This window comes from Hyla sarda, chromosome 1, assembly GCF_029499605.1.
Source record: "Hyla sarda isolate aHylSar1 chromosome 1, aHylSar1.hap1, whole genome shotgun sequence".
NCBI classification, from domain to species: domain Eukaryota; kingdom Metazoa; phylum Chordata; class Amphibia; order Anura; family Hylidae; genus Hyla; species Hyla sarda.
This window is the reverse complement of record NC_079189.1, coordinates 282533247-282552973: the sequence shown is the minus strand read 5'-3', so window position 1 is coordinate 282552973 and position 19727 is coordinate 282533247. Positions and strand designations below refer to the sequence as shown.

At 41.9% G+C, this 19727-nt stretch overlaps 1 protein-coding gene and 1 non-coding gene across 2 annotated transcripts; both read right to left on the bottom strand.

Moving 5' to 3' along the window:
* Positions 1-3205: 3205 nt before the first annotated feature.
* EEF2 (eukaryotic translation elongation factor 2) lies at positions 3206-18936 on the bottom strand. Its single transcript, XM_056573847.1, has 15 exons — positions 18697-18936; positions 15702-15916; positions 15444-15625; positions 15139-15350; positions 14013-14191; positions 13832-13937; positions 10595-10708; positions 10377-10515; positions 6787-6982; positions 6371-6629; positions 5125-5232; positions 4496-4849; positions 4144-4326; positions 3934-4066; positions 3206-3670 (listed from the first exon to the last, which is right to left on the bottom strand). Exons 1-15 carry the CDS (start codon positions 18697-18699, stop codon positions 3477-3479), a joined length of 2577 nt encoding a protein of 858 aa, XP_056429822.1. The 5' UTR covers positions 18700-18936; the 3' UTR covers positions 3206-3476.
* Positions 10780-10845, bottom strand: LOC130345720 (small nucleolar RNA SNORD37). The gene has a single exon (XR_008884292.1). It is a non-coding gene; the product is annotated as a small nucleolar RNA SNORD37 (small nucleolar RNA).
* Positions 18937-19727: the final 791 nt, after the last annotated feature.

Genomic DNA, 19727 nt, shown 5'->3' with positions numbered 1-19727 from the left:
ATGTTATAAGAGGTACAGTGAGCATTTACGCCCCACAGATGTCTGACAGATTTTTTGAACAGTCTGTAAAAATGCAATTTTATTTAATCTGCACAGCTCACTGTTCTAAAGATCTGTCAAATGCCAGTGGGGTGTAAATGCTCACTGCACCCCTTATTACATTCTGTGAGGGGTGTAGTTTCCAAAGTGGGGTCACATGTGGGGGGGGGGGGAAATACACTGTTCTAGCACCATGGGGGCTTTGTAAACACATGGCCCCTGACTTCTACCCCAACCAAAATCTTTCCAAAAGCCCAATGGCGCTCCTCTTCGGAGCATTGTAGTTTGCCCGCAGAGCACTTTACATCTACATATGGGGTATTTCCATACTCAGGAGAAAAAGCCAAATTTTTTTTACCTCATTTCTATTGCCCATTTGGGGTAACGCCAGCATTTTATTGAAAAATTTTAAGTCACAATTTTATGTAAGTTTGTCAATCACCTGTGTAGTGTTAAGGCTCACTGGGCCCCCTTGTTCCTTGAGGGGTGTAGTTTCCAAAATTGTATGCCATGTAGTTTTTTTTTTTTTTTTTTACTGTTCTGGCATCATGGGGCTTCCAGAATGGGACATGCCCCCCAAAAACCATTTCAGAAAAATTTGCTCTCCAAAGAAGTGTCTTAAAACTAGACTGCTGTATACACGGTTTGAAAACTGATTGCTGATTGCATACGGTTTAATAATGTTTTTTTTTTTAAACTGATACTGTTTTAGATTTGTCCTTAAATAAGGAACTTTCAGTGTGTGCTGCGCCTGTGCAACCTGCTAAACTGTATGGTCATATGGTTCCCACTGATGACCATTTTATAAAATTTATACGTTGTAAATTTATACATTGTATCTAGTTTTCATCTGACAAAACTGTAGTAGACTATGGTTGCATACAGGGGAAAATATATATGAAAAGTGTTTATGCAAAATGTACAGAAACAGATGCTATGCTTGGCACAGTTTAATGACCTGTCTATACATAGTTTGTAATACGGTTCCATATGGTTTTTCACTGACACTTGATATAGGAACCATATTGCAAAAACCATGTATGCAGCCTTAGTCTGTTCAGTTTACTTGTATGATTGTACAATTAAAGCATCCAGTCAGCTTTCCTCTAGCCATGTCTTATACCATGTCATTGTCTTCCAACATTTTGTTGATCCCTCAATCCTATAAATGAGGATTCTGGTATTTGTATAGATTCACCTGTTTTAAATACTTGTCAGTTATGACATTTATCCCAAGCTCTGAATGACACTCCCTTGTATAATGCAGCTTTCCTCCCTAGTTTAAACACTCCATGCTTCTGGACAGCTTTACATCCTTCCCATTTTCCCTACTTTAGAGCCTGTATTTAACAGAGAAGTCTGTACATTTGAACCCAACTCCTACACCAGTTTAACCACTTGTTTGCCTCTCAACAGTAATCCCCACTTGCTGATGTGGCACATTGAATATTTTAGAGACCATTCCTTTTAGCTTACTGCCCAAGTCCCAGAAGTCTTTTCTGGAAAGACACTACACCTTTGTTATTTGTGCTAATGTGCTGGCTCTTCAGCCAGTTGTCAGCTATGTGATGTGTCAAACATGAGTGCCAGCAAAACACTGACCCCGGTCTTAGTGGGAAAATTAGGAGGCCCCAGAGCAATTTGTTACCATCAACTGTCTGAGGAAGTGTCTTACTGCAGCAGTGCCAAGCATTTAAACATGTTGCGTTTGCCAAATCAGGGCTAGTCTTGACACTTCGACCCTGCTGTCAAATCTGCCTCTCATTCACCAACATCCCACCCAGAGATTTAATTTGAGGGGGAAGGATAAATGATGATCTTCTGCTAACAATGTCTCAAGTAGCTTTTTTTACATCTAGAACCTTAGCTTAGAAAAGAAAAAAAATTACAAGTTTACATCAATATGCTCCCTCAAACAGCTGTTCAAAGACTGCATACATGGCACCAGATGGACAGCACTGCCAAATACTTTACACTTCTGGGGATACCACTGAAATTAAGCCAGTTACCTAAACCTCCCCCAAGCTCACACACTAGTTTGTCTTATCCACTATGAAAATGCAGTAGCTGCCATTTTCTGCCACTCCTGAAGGAGTTCGAGGCCCAGGGCTCTTTCACATCTTTATGTCAGGCCAATTTGGCCTAAACTGCATCCATTTTGTTAAAGTTGCATACATGGGGGCGTGGCCTGGATGAGGAGTTGAGCGGTCGCACTCTAGTGCTCCCGCTAGCCCGGCTCTTATTACCCTGGTGTGGTTGTCAGTTTAGATCTCTCAATATATCTCCTTTGACTTAGTTTTGTGGTCCTCTGGGAAGTATTGGACGGTTGGGCCCTCGGTTCTGTGCTTGCTGTATGCTATCCGAACTAATCTAGGAGGTGTCCGACCCCTTCCCTCTGGGATGGAGAACTAGGCAAGGGTGTCTGCTCTCTTCTTTTGCACTGGCGATGGAGCCCCTGGCTGCAGCTATCCGGGGTGACTGATATTTGTGGTATCCCCAGTGGGTCCATAGTTGAGGTGTCCCTCCATGCTGATAACACTGGTATATCTGGCAGATGCTGATATTTTGCTGGTGTCCCTTATGGACCTCCTTGGTAGATTTGGGGCCATCTCGAGTGACAGTTAATTGGGCTAAATCTTCCCTTATGGCTCTCCCCTGGGGTCCCTCTCCCAGTTGGGGTGCAGGATGTTTGTGCTGGGGTGTCTGAATGTCTTTACCCTCCCTTGTTCTTCTTAGTACCTTGTGTACCTGAGTGTTCTTTCCGCAACACTTGTTGATATGGACCCTGGGACCTCATGGGAGAGATTCTTTATGTGTGATTGTTTCTAGAGATTAGCGAATTTACAGTAAATACGATTCGTCACAAACTTCTCGGCTTGGCAGTTGATTACTTATCCTGCATAAAGCTTTCAGGTGCTCCTATGGGCTGGAAAAGGTGGCTACAGTCCTAGGAGATTCTTTCCTAGGACTATGTCCACCTTTTCCAGCCCACCGGAGCACCTGAAAGCTGAATTTATGCAGGATAAGTCATCAACTGCCGAGCAGTTTGTGACGAATCGAATTTACTGTAAGTTCGCTCATCTCTAATTGTTTCGCCGTTGCTTACATTTTTTTATTACAAACATTTTAATACTAAAAAAGTTGCATACATGACAAGACAACTGGCTCAAATACAAGTTTTATTAATGGCACCAATACAATGCTGATTCATGCTGTGAAGGAACAGGATTCTGAATGCTTAAGCAGTCCCTATACTCCCACTTGGTTACAGACTAAATGCTTAAGTGTTACACTTTGATAAGTGCTATAGCACCAAGATGGGCCATAGATAGTCTGACATTAACGTGAGGAGCAAATGTTTTATGATGCAAAAATTTTTTAAGGTGTCACAAGTAGTTATCAAGTCCATCAGATGATTAAGTATGCACATACAAAGCTCACAGCTTGTCCAGGAAGTTGTCCAAGGCTGGAACACCCTCTTTCAGACCCTTTCTCTTACGGGTTTCTACCACAACCTGGCTAGGTCTTGTTGTGTTATCAAAAGGATCACCAGGGAGAATCTGCCAATGGTCAAACACACACTGAGGAAAAGCTTGACCACCGGTGTTGGATCGTAGATCAGCAGTGAAGCCTATTGAGGTAAAAAAGTAGTTAGACAGGTTCTTTGAACAATTCTGTGGCAATTAAGGAACTAGAGTTCGTGATCACAGTTTAGTCTTCTAGGAATGTGCTAACTACTGTAGTTTTACATGTAGATTGTTTGCGAACTACAAACTAATTGTGAAGAACTACTAGAATGGAACCAGCTGAGCAGCATATGGACCCTATACACAGTTTGTGTTTCAGATAGTGCTTCAAGTGTGCCCAACATCCAAGTTCAAGGGGAGAACTCACCAAATGATTCATTGACAGGTAAATAAGCTTTAACAATAAACATTGGTGTGCCAGCAACTTGAGATTCTTCAAACACGTGTCCACGCTTCCTGTTCAATACCCCATAGATTCCTCCAACCACTTGTTCAGGGCACTATTAAAAACATTAACAGCTTTTAGTATGAAAAATGCAGACAACTGAGTCTAAAATGTAGACAAGACTTCACCAACCTGGATCTCTACAAGATAAATTGGTTCCATCAGACGGGGTTGTGCTGTTAATACACAAGCATAGAGACAGCGACGGGCAGTGGGGATTATCTGTCCACCTCCTCTGTGAATGGCATCAGCATGAAGGGTCACATCATGCACATCAAAACGAACAGCCCTCATGTTTTCTTCACAAAGAGCACCCTGGTAATTAGTTTAAAAAGAAATACTTAAGTTGTTTATAAAGTCAAAATAAAAGTTTACCGAATGCAACAGTATTTGACATACCAAAGTCACTGACTCAAAAGACCACCACCAACTAGATGTTCACTATACATTTAATTCTTGGATCAAGTCTTTACGTTAAACCTACCTCCTTTGTAGCCCACTGGAATCCTGCCACTACACTGTCCTTTATTTCATTCAAGTACTGGACTCCTTTTGTGACATCAGTGAGTATATTTGGCCCAGTGCCATCAGGACCAAAGCACCAGATCTTCCTTGCTTCAGTAACATCCCATTCATATTTCTCTGCCAGATAACGTGCCCTAGTCTTAAGCTCTTGACGTGCAGCCACATCTCCCTTGTCAATATCCTCAGCAAGGCCATCAGGGAAAGGACGGGCCTTCATGTATAGACGGTTGTGCTTGTTAGGAGACTTTGACAAGCAGAGTTGGTTTGATTCCTCACTTACTGTCTCACGGTAAGAAACAACTGGATCAGATTTCTAGAGGAAGTGGAAAGCGGCAATGTAACTCCATTAACATGGCAAATAAAATAAAAGAAACAGATCAACTCCACCAACATAAACTTACAGAGGTAGTGTGGACAGTATTGAGTATGGAAAATTCCATACCCCAGTTCAGCTGACATTACACCATGTAAACGTAGCTTTACTGTCACTCATACTAACCACCTGAATGTAAAGGTTAGTGGTGTTGATGCATCTGCCAGTTATCATTTGAAGTTGCGCTATTAAGAACCAGCAACATCTTCTGTTACCTTGATTGGAATGCAAGCATGATCCTCTTCAAGATCTTTCAGACAGATTTCCAAGTGCAGCTCACCAGCTCCAGCAATGATGTGTTCTCCAGACTCTTCAATGATGCACTTTAATCAAAGGAAAGTGTTAAGTTTCATTTAAATATTAAAGCCCTCAAAAGCACAAAACTTAAAAGGTTTAACTCCAACAATAAAAACTTTCCAATTAGTCAGACCTTATGGAAAGTTTAGAAAAACTGAATGCCTCACTTGTTGGCCAGATTTCCCATTATAATAGTGTCTCCTGCAGCCTACTAGAAAAGCAGTTCTAACTTAATGATACGCAATAGATTGATCCTAATGACTGCTTGTAATAATCCCCTATAGTGACAGTATAAAGAAAGTGTTCAAAAATGTAAACCGGAACATTTATTATTGTATAATTGTTACAAGATTGTTTTTATCACTTTCTGCATTTAGTATGTTACCTTTTAATTTTTGACAAACTACAGTATGCACTTCTGTCTACGTTTTAGTTTACAATACTAAGGATACTTTAAATGTAGTTCAACCTATAAAAACTGGATATTGTAGCTAAACAAACTTCCAGCTTAAAATTCTTACTGTAAAGTGCACAGTAAAACCCAAGAAGCTTTAAGATTGGGTTTAAAAGTTCAGTTTCTTGAAATTTACTTCTATTTAAAAATCTTAAAGAGTTTAAGTATCACCTAAAAGGGATACATTTTAGATGGCAGGGGGTCTGAGCTGGGGCCCCCTGCTATATCCTAAATGAAGCCCTGGTTCTCCAGCACAGGAGTGAGTCACAACCCCTACCCAAAGCAGAGGCCCTTCCATAAAGCTCTATGGGAGAGCTGTTCGGCAATCTTTAACTCTCCCATAGAGCTTTAAAGGAGAGCCATGGAGAGGAAAAAAAAAGTGAACACAAACCTAGACTGACTTAGGTTAGACAGACTGACTGACTTAAGGTTAGAGTCTAACCAGGGTAAAGGACACCTATGATCAAATGGAGTCCAGATGCTTGCCCCTCCAATGATATCAGGAAAAGCATTAATGGAGATTGTTTTAACAGGAGTCTTAAGTGATTTCCCTCATCTTACAGAGGTGGGGGTGTAAAGGACTGCTAAATCAAAAAGCCTTTGTTGGATTATAGTGCTAACCCTAACTTTTCAATTCATGAACATTTGTGAGGTCTAAGTTTAATTTTATATTACATTACAGGAAAATAACTTCCTGAACTAAATCTTACCTGCACCATAGGGTCAGATTTTGCCAGACGCTTCAAGCCTTCTACAAGTTTTGGTAGGTCAGCAGGGTTTTTAGCTTCCACAGCAACACGGACAACAGGGCTCACACTGAACTTCATAACACGCATGTTGTGTGCATGTTCAAAGGTGCTGATTGTTCCAGTCTTTATCAAATACTGGTCCACTCCAACCAGACCAACAATATTGCCACAGGGTACATCTTCAATGGGCTCTACATAACGTCCCATCATCAGAATAGTTCTAGCAGGGAAAAAAAAATGTTAAACATTCCTGGCCTGCATGTGTGTTAGACTTTAGTGTTACACTTAATAACTAGATAAATACCAGCAATATGAAACATTTATTGATGACTAAATTCTCAGTCAGCTGGCAATGTTAATACACAATTTCCACTTACCTCTGAATTGGCTTCAGATAAAGATCTTCTTTCTTTCCAGGTGTAAAGTTTGGTCCCATAATTCTAACTTTGAGGCCAGTAGACACAACACCAGAGAACACACGTCCAAAAGCATAGAATCTGCCCTTATCGGTTGTGGGCACCATCTTGGATATGTACATCATCAATGGTCCTTTAGGATCACAGTTCTTAACAGCTGGTTGGAAGAAGTTCTACATTAGCTATCAGTGTATGTTCACAATTTCTGCATGCAGAGTGGTGCTCAGAATTTCTGCTGTATGAACCTAAACATTGGCCCTGGTATTCACACTGCAATCAGCCGCCTTTGTTTAGAGGTAAAGGGACTTTTCACTGGTAAATATCTGTGAAAATAAGCTAATTGTGCATCATTTCTGCCCCATGTACCATGAATAAAAATGTGGGCCCAAACGAAATGAGCAAATTTTCCTCACCAATTCTGTAGTGTGAAGATAGTACATTACTTATGACCTATTCCTTAACTAAGTAAATCAGTACTCATGCTGCTATACAAGACATGGCTATAGAAAACTGGTTTGCAATTTTTAAAGGGGACTGGCTTATTCACCTATTAATGACCACCATTTATTAGCCAAATTAGGGCAGTCAAGGGGGATCCAACCTTTTTAGACTGCTTTTATCTAAATTAATCATGAGAATTTGCAGGATGGCCATGTGTGACATTTAGAATAGTGATCGACCGATCGGTACGGCCGATAATCACGATGTTTGGCATTATTGGTATCGGCAATTCCCTTGCTGATAATGCTCCGCCCCCCACGACCCACTGCACCCCCCCACTGTAGTGCTGGGCGGTATACTGGTATGGATTTTTGCCCATACCGCTATACTGGTCGGGCCACTCCCCCACCAAGTCAATAAAAAAAAAAAATTTAACTTACCCGAAATGGGGGTGGTCTGGGCCATCCATCGTTCCTGTAGTGTCCAGGGGCGTTGCGGGTGAACCAGTCCGGGCTGTCCTTCTCCGGCGGTCATCTCGACTCCGGGCAGGCTCCGGCCTAGTAGCTGCATAGACTCCGCTACGCCGTGATGTCAGCAGCGTCTATGCAGCGTCCGAGGCCAGAGCGGAGAAGAACGACAGCCCGGACCGGTTCACCCTCCACCCGGAATGCCACCGGACACTACAGGAAGGATGGATGGATGGCCCGCACCACCCTGACAGGTAGGGGGAGAGAAGCGGGTGGTGGCGGCAGCCTATGGCACCGCAAAAGCCACTGCAGTGCATTGATTTAAAGCGCCCGCTTTAAGTTTATGTGCAGCGGTGTCGCGGGGGGATAAATAGCCCATAACCTATACCGGAATATCGGTATAAGCTATCGGCCCTGACCTCCACCGATTATTGATATTGGCCCTAAAAACAATATCAGTCGATCCCTAATTTAGAACATTTTAATATGTTTACCATGAAGTGATCTTCCAGCACTTTGTGCAGTGCAACTTTGTAGTGTTGCATGGGCCAGATTTACAAGTTATCACAGAGCAAGTCAACCCTGCCCTATAGAACTGGAAGTTTTTTTGATCAACTGGTGCCAGAAAGTTAGATTAAGATCTTTAAATAGAAGTAACTGAATATCTCAGTACTTAGCTGCTGTATGATCCACAGGAAGTTTTTTTTATTGCTTTTGTCTGACCAGTGCTCTGCTGACACATTTGCCTGACAAAGGAAATTCAAAAAGATAAAAGTATCTTGTGGAGGAGCAGCTGATAAGTACTGGAAGGATTATGATTTTTAATTATATGTAACATACAAATATGTTTAACTTTCTAGCAGTTGATAAAATAAAAATTGTTTTCCACCGGAGTACCCCTTAAAAGTCCTTGCAACATTTGAAAAATGGAGACGTGGCGGCCATGCAACAAGTTAAAGGAAAACTGTCAGATATTTTCTCCTACACTATCCAGTTACTGTTGGATAGTGCGGGAGACGCCGATTCCAGCGAGCCCTACCTTGCCTGGATCCGCCTGGCTGCCCACAATAGTTTTAATCTATGTGTATATCTTGCTGTAACTGGCACGGGCAGGGCTTCTGCAGCTAACTGGCACTGACAGCAACACTGCTCATGAATATTCATCCCCTTCCAGTTTGGAGCGGCAAAGAGGGAATATTCATAAGTGGCACCGACATCAGCAAGATACACATAGAATAAGACTACTATTGCTGGTGAACAGCCGGGCGGATCGAGGGAAGGACAGGCTCGTTTTGATCAGCTTCTCCCACACCAACCAGTACCTGTGGATAGTGTGGGAGAAAATATCTGACAGTTTTCCTTTAAGTAGAGCAGTTCTGTGACGATTTGTCAGTGACCCCATTTCACAAGTTTGGCACACGTAAACAACTTTCACTGTCATTTGGGCTCTAAGGGGGGGGGGGGGGGGGGATTTATCAACATGTCCAGTGTAGAAGTTGCCCATAGCAACCAGCTTGCTTTCATTCTGGTAAAAAAAATGGAAGAAATCTGGTTTGCATGGGCAACTCAAATTTTCCTTTGGACAGGTTCATAGATCTCCCCCTAAAACTGGAAAATGTACCACTTTTAAATGCCCCCACTGTCCTTTGCTCAACAGGAAATCCTTCCCATTCAGTATTTTAACACTGAATGCCTCATACCCACCACAGACATGCTAGGAAACTAAACAAAGAACAGCCTTAAATGACAACTGCAGCGTTCTAACACTTATCCCCTAGCCACAGGATAGGGGATAAGTGTTTGATCGCGGGGAGCCAATAGCTGGGACCCCTGCCATCTCCTAAACTGGGCCCTGGCATAGCGTTGAACTAGAGATGTTAACTGCATGCCCCCTCCCCATATAGTTCTATGGGCAATGCAAACACTGCCTCCCCTATTGAACTACATGGAGGAGTGTTAACCAGAGTCATGCTGTGGCCAGCATGCCTCCTGCATGGGAGAGGGGCGGCCCTGTGCAGGAGATTGCAGCGGGTCCCAGTGTTCAGACCCCTACAATCACACACCCCCCCTATCCTGCAGATAGGGGATAAGTTATTAGAAGCAAATTGCCTTTAAGGGGGTACCCCCAGGGAAGTCTACACAAAAACTTCAGAACCACTACCCTACCTGGATCTGTTCAGTGGCACGCCCTCTTCTCCAGCTGCTTTATGTTCTTTGCCATTATCTCCCAGCAATCATTGCAGCCCTCACCATTATTGCTTTGAGCAGCACAGAGGTTGTCTGATTGGCTGAGGCTGCACACACCTCCCAGTTCTCAACACTAAAGAAAGCATGACTCATCTGTCCAGGACAGAAACCACATGGTCTGTCTGAAAGCAGCCCCACCTTTCTAAGCAATTTGGTCTGAGTGGATGCCTGGATGATGGTCTTCCCCCACTTCATGCATGTGACAACTTCTCTATAATAGCTAGTTATATTTAGACATCAGTTGAGGGGGGGGGGGGAAAAGGATGGGCTATGGGTTTAGTTGCCCTTAAAGACCCAGAGCAGAGGTTCTTGCCAAGTCCTGGTGTGAGATTAGCCGATTAGTAAGCTAACAATTTATGTTGCAGTATAACTTTGGTTGAAAATCATCAAACATACCCATGGCAGCTTCATCATCTGGGGGTCCCTCATATAAAAGTTCACAACGGTATTTCTGAGCAGTCACAGGTGAAGGCAGATGGATGGCAATCATTTGAAGAAGTGCTTCACCAGCTGGAAGCCATCGTCTCATAACAGCCTATATTTACAAGATGGGTTACTTTAAGCTTTTGCAGCAACACTGAACAATGCATTTTACACATTTAAAAAGTTGTTACCTTAAGCAAAGGTTTGCCTTCCTTGTCCTTGTCCTCACTGTCAAGCTTAATGTCCAATTTCTCTATCAACTTTGCAGTCTCTTCTTTTTTGAAGTTCATAATGGCATCAAACACCTAAAAACAGTATCAGGAACTTGTTACTTGTCAGTCACATTAAAATTTTAAAGTAGATTTTTTACTATATATTTCAGACTTAATATATCTTCAGCTGATATCAGTTCAAAGTGAAGAAATATTTAATCATCATACACAATAGTTAAAGCATACCTGTCATTCTACAAAAAAATACTCAGTACCTAATCCTTACCATGCAGAATTGAAAGGGTTGTGATTTTTTTTAAAGGAGAGTAAAAAAAAAGTGCAAAAACTGGAAAACCCTCTGTCCAAGGGGGTAATATTTGAAAAGTTTTGTAACCTATTACAAAAGTTTTTTTTATTTCAGTAACAGTTTTTGCTGCTGACAGTGCCCATTTAAAATGTACCTGTAAAAAAAGTTTAATTTAGATACCATTATATGTATATTTGTAATATACATTTGTTAAAAAAAATGGAATATTTTTGGATATACCTGCAGCTATTGCATACGTCTTTGTGAGGGTCAAAATAAAGGCAGTGAGGACAGGACAAGCAGGGCTCTGGGCAGGCTCCTGGCTTGTCAGAACCCTGCTTGTCCACCTTCACTTCCTGTATTTGGTCTCCTCAGAGAGGCAGGCAATAGCTGCAGGGACAAACATTTTTGACCAATGTATATTATAAATATACATATGGTATTATCTACATTATATAAAATGTCTTTGTTAAATGTAAACTTTAAAGCTACCCAAGCCTGTTTTCACATGTTAAAGTTGAACCACCTATTTATACCCAGGGCTTCATATTTAACCCCTTAATGACCAAGGATTTATACCCCGGTACATGTCACCCCATGTCATATTGGGTGGGTCCGGCATGTATCTGAAGCCGGGACCCGGGGCTAATAGCGCTATTAACCCTTTAGATGCGGCGTTCAGAGTTGAACGCTGTGTCTAATGAAAGTAAAACCTTCCCGGCTGCTCAGTGGGGCTTTTTGGGCCCACCACAGTGAAAATGCGGTGTCCCGATCTGGGACAGGGCAGAGGTCCTCTTACCTTCCTCCGGTGTGTCCCTTCAGTGATGGATTGCTCCAAGCCAGAGATGCAGGCTTGAGCAATTGACCGATAACACTGATCAATGCTGTGCTGGCAATAAGTGTATGCACTGTTATAGCCCCCTATGGGAGCTATAACACTGCAAACAAAAGTGTAAAAAAATAGAAAAGTTACTAAATGTGATTGAACTTTTTTTTAAGGAAAGGGTTAAAACAAACCACCCCCTTTTGCCATAAAAAGTTAAAGATAAACATGTGGTACCGCGATGCGCGTAAATGTCAGACCTATAATACATTAAACCGCACAAACGGCGTATGTGCAAAAAAATTCCAAAGTACAAAATACATTTTTGGTCGCTTTTGATACCATGAAAAAAAAAAGCGATCAAAGAGTCAGATCAATACTGCTAAAAACTTCAGATCATGGCGCAAAAAATTAGCCCTCATACTGCCCCCATGTGCAGAAAGAAAAATAAGTTAGGTCAGAAGATGACAATTTTAAATTTATAGCTTTCTTTGCATGTAGTTTTTTGCAGAAGTATGACACAATCAAACTGAGTATCATATGGACCTACAGAATAAAGATCAGGTGTCATTTTCACTGAAATATGTACTGCATAGAAACAGAAGACCCCAAAAGTTACAAAATGGCTTTTATCTTCAATTGTCACAATGGCTTCTTAGGTTAACCCCTTAAGGACCGGAGGTTTTTCCGTTTTTGCATTTTCGTTTTTTGCTCCTTGCCTTTAAAAAAATCATAACTCTTTCAAATTTACACCTAAAAATCCATATGGCTTATTTTTTGCGCCACCAATTCTACTTTGTAATGACGTCATTCATTTTGCCCAAAAATCTACGGTGAAGCGGGAAAAAAAATCATTGTGCGACAAAATTGAAAAAAAAACGCTGTTTTGTAACTTTTGGGGGCTTCTGTTTCTACGTAGTACATTTTTCGGTAAAAATGACACCTGATATGTTTTCTGTAGGTCCATACGATTAAAATGATACCCTTCTTATATAGGTTTGATTTTGTCGGACTTCTGGAAAAAATCATAACTACATGCAGGAAAATTAATACGTTTAAAATTGTCATCTTCTGACCCCTATAACTTTTTTATTTTTCTGTGTATGGGGCGGTATGAGGACTAATTTTTTGCGCCGTGATCTGAAGTTTTTAACGGTACCATTTTTGCATTGATTAGACTTATTGATCACTTTTTATTGATTTTTAAATGATATAAAAAGTGACCAAAAATGCACTATTTTGGACTTTGGAATTTTTTTGCGCGCACGCCATTGACCGAGCGGTTTAATTAATGATATATTTTTATAATTCGGACATTTCCGCACGCGGTGATATCACATATGTTTATTTTTATTTACACTGTTTTTTTTTTTATTGGAAAAGGGGGGTGATTCAAACTTAATAGGGGAGGAGTTAAATGATCTTTATTCACTTTTTTTTGCAGTGTTATAGGTCCCATAGGGACCTATAACACTGCACACACTGATCTTCTATGTTGATCACTGGTTTCTCATAAGAAACCAGTGATCAACGATTCTGCCGCATGACTGCTCATGCCTGGATCTCAGGCACTGAGCAGTCATTCGGCGATCGGACAGCGAGGAGGCAGGAAGGGGCCCTCCCGCTGTCCTGTCAGCTGTTCGGGATGCCGCGATTAGCCGCGGCTATCCCGAACAGGCCGACTGAGCTAGCCGGGAACTTTCACTTTCACTTTTAGCTGCGCGGCTCAGCTTTGAGCGTGCGGCTAAAGGGTTAATAGCGCGCGGCGCCGCGATCGGCGCTGCGCGCTATTAGAGGCGGGTCCCGGCTTCACTATGACGCCGGGCCCGCCATGATATGACGCGGGGTTACTGTGTAACCCCGCGTTATATCAGAAGAGCAGGACCAAGGACGTACTGGTATGTCCTTGGTCCTTAAGGGGTTAAAGTAATGAAGCAGGGGACTTGGAAAAAACAGGGCTATGAAGGGTCCAGGCATAGATTCTTTCTACAGCATCAGAATATCCCTTTAAATATACAGTTTGATGTTCTTAGCAAAGGCTAGCTGCATAAGGTATCAAAAATAACTCCAGTGAGAAAATCCTCACCTTGAAAATTGGGTCCAGGATCAACTGACAGAAGGTTCTTGGCAGCTTTTTGCCATCAGCATTGTTGGCAGATTTGCTGAATTTGCCATTTGCTGGGTCAAAATACCTGTAAGAGAAATTAAAACTGAAAAAAAGTTCTCCACCTTCTACAAAAATAATTTAAAATTTTTACAGATCTTACCTGTCACCCCACAACTTTTTCATCATGTCTTCCACTTTTTTAGCCCGATCTGCTGGTGACAATTGACCTTCTCCCTTTGCAGAAAACTTTGCTACATACAACTCAGCGAACTGTTTCAGGGTGAAAGCCCAGCCATGCAATCCAGAGCCAAAGCCAACAGTACCTAGAACTGGGTCAATCTATAGGAGATGGATAAAAGGTTAGATAGCCTATCAAAATGAAGTTAATATTCTAGTGTTGAAGGGCTTACAGAACTTGCCCAAAACATGATTCAGCATCTCTGCCCTCTGACCCTGGAAAGTTTGTTAGCACTAGATTTAGTAAATTAAAACCATTTATATTTTAGCTTATGTGTTACACCCTTTAGCTGCCACATTTTAAGTGGGTACTATCCATACACATTTAATGTGTGTAAAATGTTAGTTTAAAGGGGACCTCCAGCCCTAGACAACTTATCACCAGCTAGCTGGGGACCCTGGCAATCTCTCCAGCAGCACCCTGTCAGCCTCATGGAGCTAAGTTTGCTCTGTGTCTGATGACTCCCAATAGAGGGGAAAGGTGGGGTGGCTGTCACACCTCTCATAGGCTTGCATTGAGGGGTGGAGTGTGATGTCACAATACTCTGGCCCCTGTATCATGAGTCAGACACTTAGTGATCTTTGCTCCATGAGAATGGTGACAGTGGGTGCTGCAGGAGAGATTGCATGGGGTTCTTAGCGGCAGGACCCCACGATCAGACATCTTATCCACTATACTTTGGATAGGGGATAAGATGTCTAGGGCCGGAGAACCCCTTTAAGTTCAGGGCCTAGACCACCACTGATCAGACAAGTTGGGATACGTTATATTTCCCAGCTCTGATCTTCGTTTAAATGACACACTATAGAAGTCTCTGGGAAAGTAGGACAACACACCAGGAGAAATTGAGTAAATACTGCTAATGCATGCTTATCCTTACTAAGTGGGTCTCAGCAATGAGACCCTGACAATCATTTGACATGTTATAAAATATTTAAAGTGACAAGTACATTTTAAATGGAAATTACAGTACACACTAGACTATCCATTTATAACATGTATGAACAGGAGGTTTTACTGTCACTTAAAGAATTGTAAAATCACTTACCATTATGTTTCCCATTGGGCCAGTTTCACCCTCACCATAGGTGGAAATGATTACGTTCACATTTTCTACTATACGTTGGAAAGTCTGGTAGAGTTCCTCTGGTTCTAGCTGCAGTTCTAAGAGAGCACGGTCCATCTTGTTCATCATCAAGACAGGGCGGATACGCTCAGCAATAGCCTGACGGAGCACAGTCTCAGTTTGTACACACACCCCTGATATGGAGGGGGGAAAGAAAAATTGTAAGAAATAATTTTATCTAGAACATCCTTTCAAGCTGATTTAAGAATAAATTTAAAAAGACTCACCAGATACACAGTCCACAACAACTAAAGCGCCATCAGTGACACGTAGTGCAGCAGTGACCTCAGAGGAAAAGTCGACATGGCCAGGTGAGTCAATCAAGTTGATAAGAAAGCCAGAACCATCTTTGCTTTGCTTGATGAAAGCCAAGTCATTTTCAGAAAGCTCGTAGAAGAGGGAGATGGCACTAGAGAACATAAAGAGGAATTACTGACAAGTTTGTAACATTTTTGAACACTCACTTTTAAATTGCCTTTACTTACGTAGATTTGATGGTAATGCACCGCTCCTGCTCATCCTTACGAGTGTCAGTGAAACGCGTCTCACCAGCACGAGCAGAGGCAATAATGCCAGCTTTACACACCAGCGAGTCTGTCAGAGTGGACTTTCCATGATCCACATGGGCTATGACAGACATGTTGCGGATATTTGCCTTTTTGTCCATGATGGCACGAATCTGGTCAACCGTGAAATTCACCTAATTGAAGGACAAGTTAGAAGTTAAAAACTAAACTTGGAATCTAGATGAAGCACCAGCTATTTTTGGGGGGGGATGTCAATAATTAGAAACATGGATCTGCAATATAAGATACTAGTAAAAGAGTGGCACTGCCACAAACATTCTATTAGACCGGCAACATTAAGCTTGGATTAGACTTAAATTGTCTAACCTTTTCATTAGTTTAAAATGCCACAATGGTTTTGTTTAGAGTAGGGCTGAGACTATTATTTTCATAATTAATAAAAATAACCATAGTTTAGAAGATAGTTTGAGTTAGATGAGAGAAGTTAAGGATATCAGACTAAAGGACTTGTGTTTTAGCTAAGGGATGCTGGGTTTTTGGGGTTGGCAAGATGCTGAGCAGAGTAGCTTTTTATTTAAATACATAATTCTTTAAAGTATAAATTTCTTTTAAGTGCTATTCTCTGGAACTATTGAGTCTGGCCTTTAGCACAGAGCCTGACAACCAGGGATTCGCAATAGCTGCAGGAAGCAGATCAGGTGTGCTGGGCCCCCCACGGATTACAGTTACATATCTACATAGTGATAACCATCAAGTATTTAAGCTTTAGAAGCTTGCTGACCAACTAATAGACCAGCCGATCAATCAATTATGATACAGTTGGCAACTATTGCCAGAGGAGGTGTCATGGTGAACTCTAAAAGAATTCAAAAAAGGGGCTGGATGTATTTTTGTAGAACAACATCATCGCTGGTTATGGATACTAGATTTATAGGGACAGAACGTTGATCCAGGGATTTATTCTGATGTTCAATTTCGAGTCAGGAAGGAATTTTTACTTCTAGTATGAGGTTTTTTTTGCCTTCCCCTGGATCATAAGGGATATAGGTTGACCTTTTGGACTCTTCATAATATATAGTTGATTAGTTGTTTCAGCCCTAGGTTAATAGAATAGTCACATGAAAACGTATCCTTATTCCACCGTGATCTCCTGTACTGGGCCCTGGATCTCCCCTAAGGCTGCGTGCTTCCTCCGTCTCTCCATGGGAAAGACGAAGATAAACAATGCTAGTAACTCAATTGCTGTGGGTCTTGGGAGTGCGTTCAACAAGTCATATGTTTTTAATAATTTAATGCTTCAACTAGTAGATAAGTGCACAAGTGGACAGTGAAATTATACAATATACCCAATACCAAAGCTCAACAGGAATTCTAATCAAAAGATCTACCCCCAGCAGATAAAGCTATTACTATGGGCCATAAAATAAGCTTGTATCTTACCTTTGTGACTAAATGTTAACTAGGCTAGGCTTACATCTGCCTCAGAAGATGTTTGGTGCCTCCATTACAAGTGATAAACTAAACAATTCTATGGAGCCACACAGTACCTATTGCAAGCAATAGGTCTCAGCTTTTGGGCTGTTGGTCTTTGTGCTGACTTAGCAGGGCCAAAAAAACTGCATGCAACAGGTTTTTGGCCTGTTTTACTGAAAGTTCAACACAAACGCTCCAAATACTAAACTAAATCCAGGTAAATTGGGTCATAAGTGAATGGCATTTTTACTTCATGAATCAATGTACAGTATTTGATAAGCTGATGTAAACTAAATTCTTAGCCAATTCCCTGGTGACTTTAAGGGACCAAAATCTGCTTTAAAAAAAATAAAAAATAAAAGCAGAGCAACCCATGTTGAACACCAAGACATCACAAGAATTTTTTTACATTTTCTCTGCGTTAACAAAGTTATTTAAGAAGGTCCATATGCAATAGAGTCCAAGGATTGAAGGTATGGATGCCATAACTACATACTCAGGTGAGTAGAGAAGAGTTACAGCTTAAGTGTCTATTCACACGTACAGTATTCTGAACAGATTTGAAGCTGTGTTCAGTTAGTTTACATGGAAATCTGCAGCAGAAAATCCTGCACAGAACACAGTGTGAATAGAACCTAAAGGGGCATTTTACCATCTATGCCAAGACAAATGATATGTAATCATACTAATAGTGGCAAGTGCATCATTGTCTACAACCCTTATATGTAATATGAACAGAGACCCTATTGTTTCCACAACCAGGGTGCCTCCAGCTGTTGCAAAACAACAACTCCCAGAATGCCCGGACAGCCTTCGGCTGTCCGGGCATTCTGAGAGTTGTTGTTTTGCAACAGCTGGAGGCACCCTGGTTGAAGAACACTGCCATAGGAACTACTCAGATCCTTAACAAAAAGCCATTAGTCTCAAACCAGTCTAAACCAGTGTTTCCCCAACCAGACTGGCTCCAGCTGTTTCAAGGCTTCAACTCCCAGCAAGTTTAAACAGAACCGGACATGGAGTTTGGCAACAGCTGGAGGCTCTTGAAGACAATTGGATATGAAGTAGATAGTGAGCGCCCTGCTTGGCCCTAATTCCGAACGCTAACAGCTGTCTGGTCAACGACAGCCGAAAACCGCTGCGTCATCATCGCCTCAGTGCACAGCAGCGGTTACATAACCAGGCGGACGGGCGTTCGCAGGTGGGGGCAGAACAGCAAGAATCACCGGCAAATAGCTACCGGGCCTACAGCCTGTGCCGCTAAGCGACAGTCCCAATGCGTAAGATGAGGCAACAGCTTTTACTACAAGGCAGCGCTTAAAACCCCTCACAAGGTGAGGCCTAAGAATGGCTACAGAGGGCGAGGTTATTGTCTAACCCAGACTGCCTGACAATAGCGGCCAAATGCCACAAATCCTCATCTACCACACCGAGGGACAACCCAGGTGCCACCGCAGCGTCTTAACCGGGGCCTGCCGCTTACCATTTTGGCGGATGACGGTGGATTCTCTTCACGGGAAAAAAGCCTCGGCGGACTGTCTGCCTCACAGCAGACAAACAGGCGGAAGAGAACGCTGACGTCAACAGCACGCTTTTTATAGGGCGAGCGCCGGTTCTCCCACGTGACTCCAAGTGCGTCTGTGGGTGGAGGAGGTCTCTGATAGGCGGCTTTCTTCCTGCCAGAAAGCCGGTGACGTAAGGGAGTAGGGCGCCATGTTCTTGTCTATAACACGTGTCGTTTTGTTGGAGTTTTGAGTAAAAATGTCCTTATGTCCTCGTTAACTGGTACTGTTGTGTTCACCTGTGCTTTACTTCACCGAACACAGAATGGGTTTCAGTTTTGTGTTTTTTCGTTTTTTTTTTTATATCTATGCAGTAAAACTACTTTGAGACTATCACCCCGAATTGCAGTAAAAAGTGGTCTTATGTGGGAGTGGTATTCTAAACAAAAAAAGAGCTCTGGGGGACATTTATTAAAACATGTGCAGAGAAGGAGTGGTGCAGTTGCCCATAGCAACCAATCAACCCAAGTGAAAAATGAAATACGCAATCTGGTTGCTATGGGTAATTCAGCAACTTTTCCTATGCACAGGTTTTGATAAATTTCCCCCTCTACGTTTAACCCCTACGTTTGACCTTAACCCCTTCCTCCTCAGCTTCTAAAAATCATAACAATTAAAAATTTTCACCTACAGACCCATATGAGGGCTTGTTTTTTTTTTTTTGCGCCATCAATTTTACTTTGTCATGACATCAATCATTTCACCACAAAACCAGAAAAAAATAGTTGTGGGGCAAAATTTAAAATATGAAAATGCCCTTTTGTAACTTTTGAGGGCTTGCGATTCTACGCAGTGCACTTTTCTGTAAAAATGACACCTTATTGTTATTCTGTAGGTCTATACGGTTACAAGGATACCTAATTTGTGTAGGTTTTATTTTATTTTACTACCTAAAACAAATTATAACTACATCCACCAAAATTATGTTTAAAATTGTCATGTTCTGACCCCT

Coding starts and splice junctions, on each gene's coding strand:
- EEF2 (XM_056573847.1), bottom strand. Junction 6,630..6,786: donor TATCTGAAGCCAATTCAGAG/GTAAGTGGAAAT, acceptor TTTCCCTGCTAG/AACTATTCTGATGATGGGAC. Junction 3,671..3,933: donor ACCTGTCAATGAATCATTTG/GTGAGTTCTCCC, acceptor TTACCTCAATAG/GCTTCACTGCTGATCTACGA.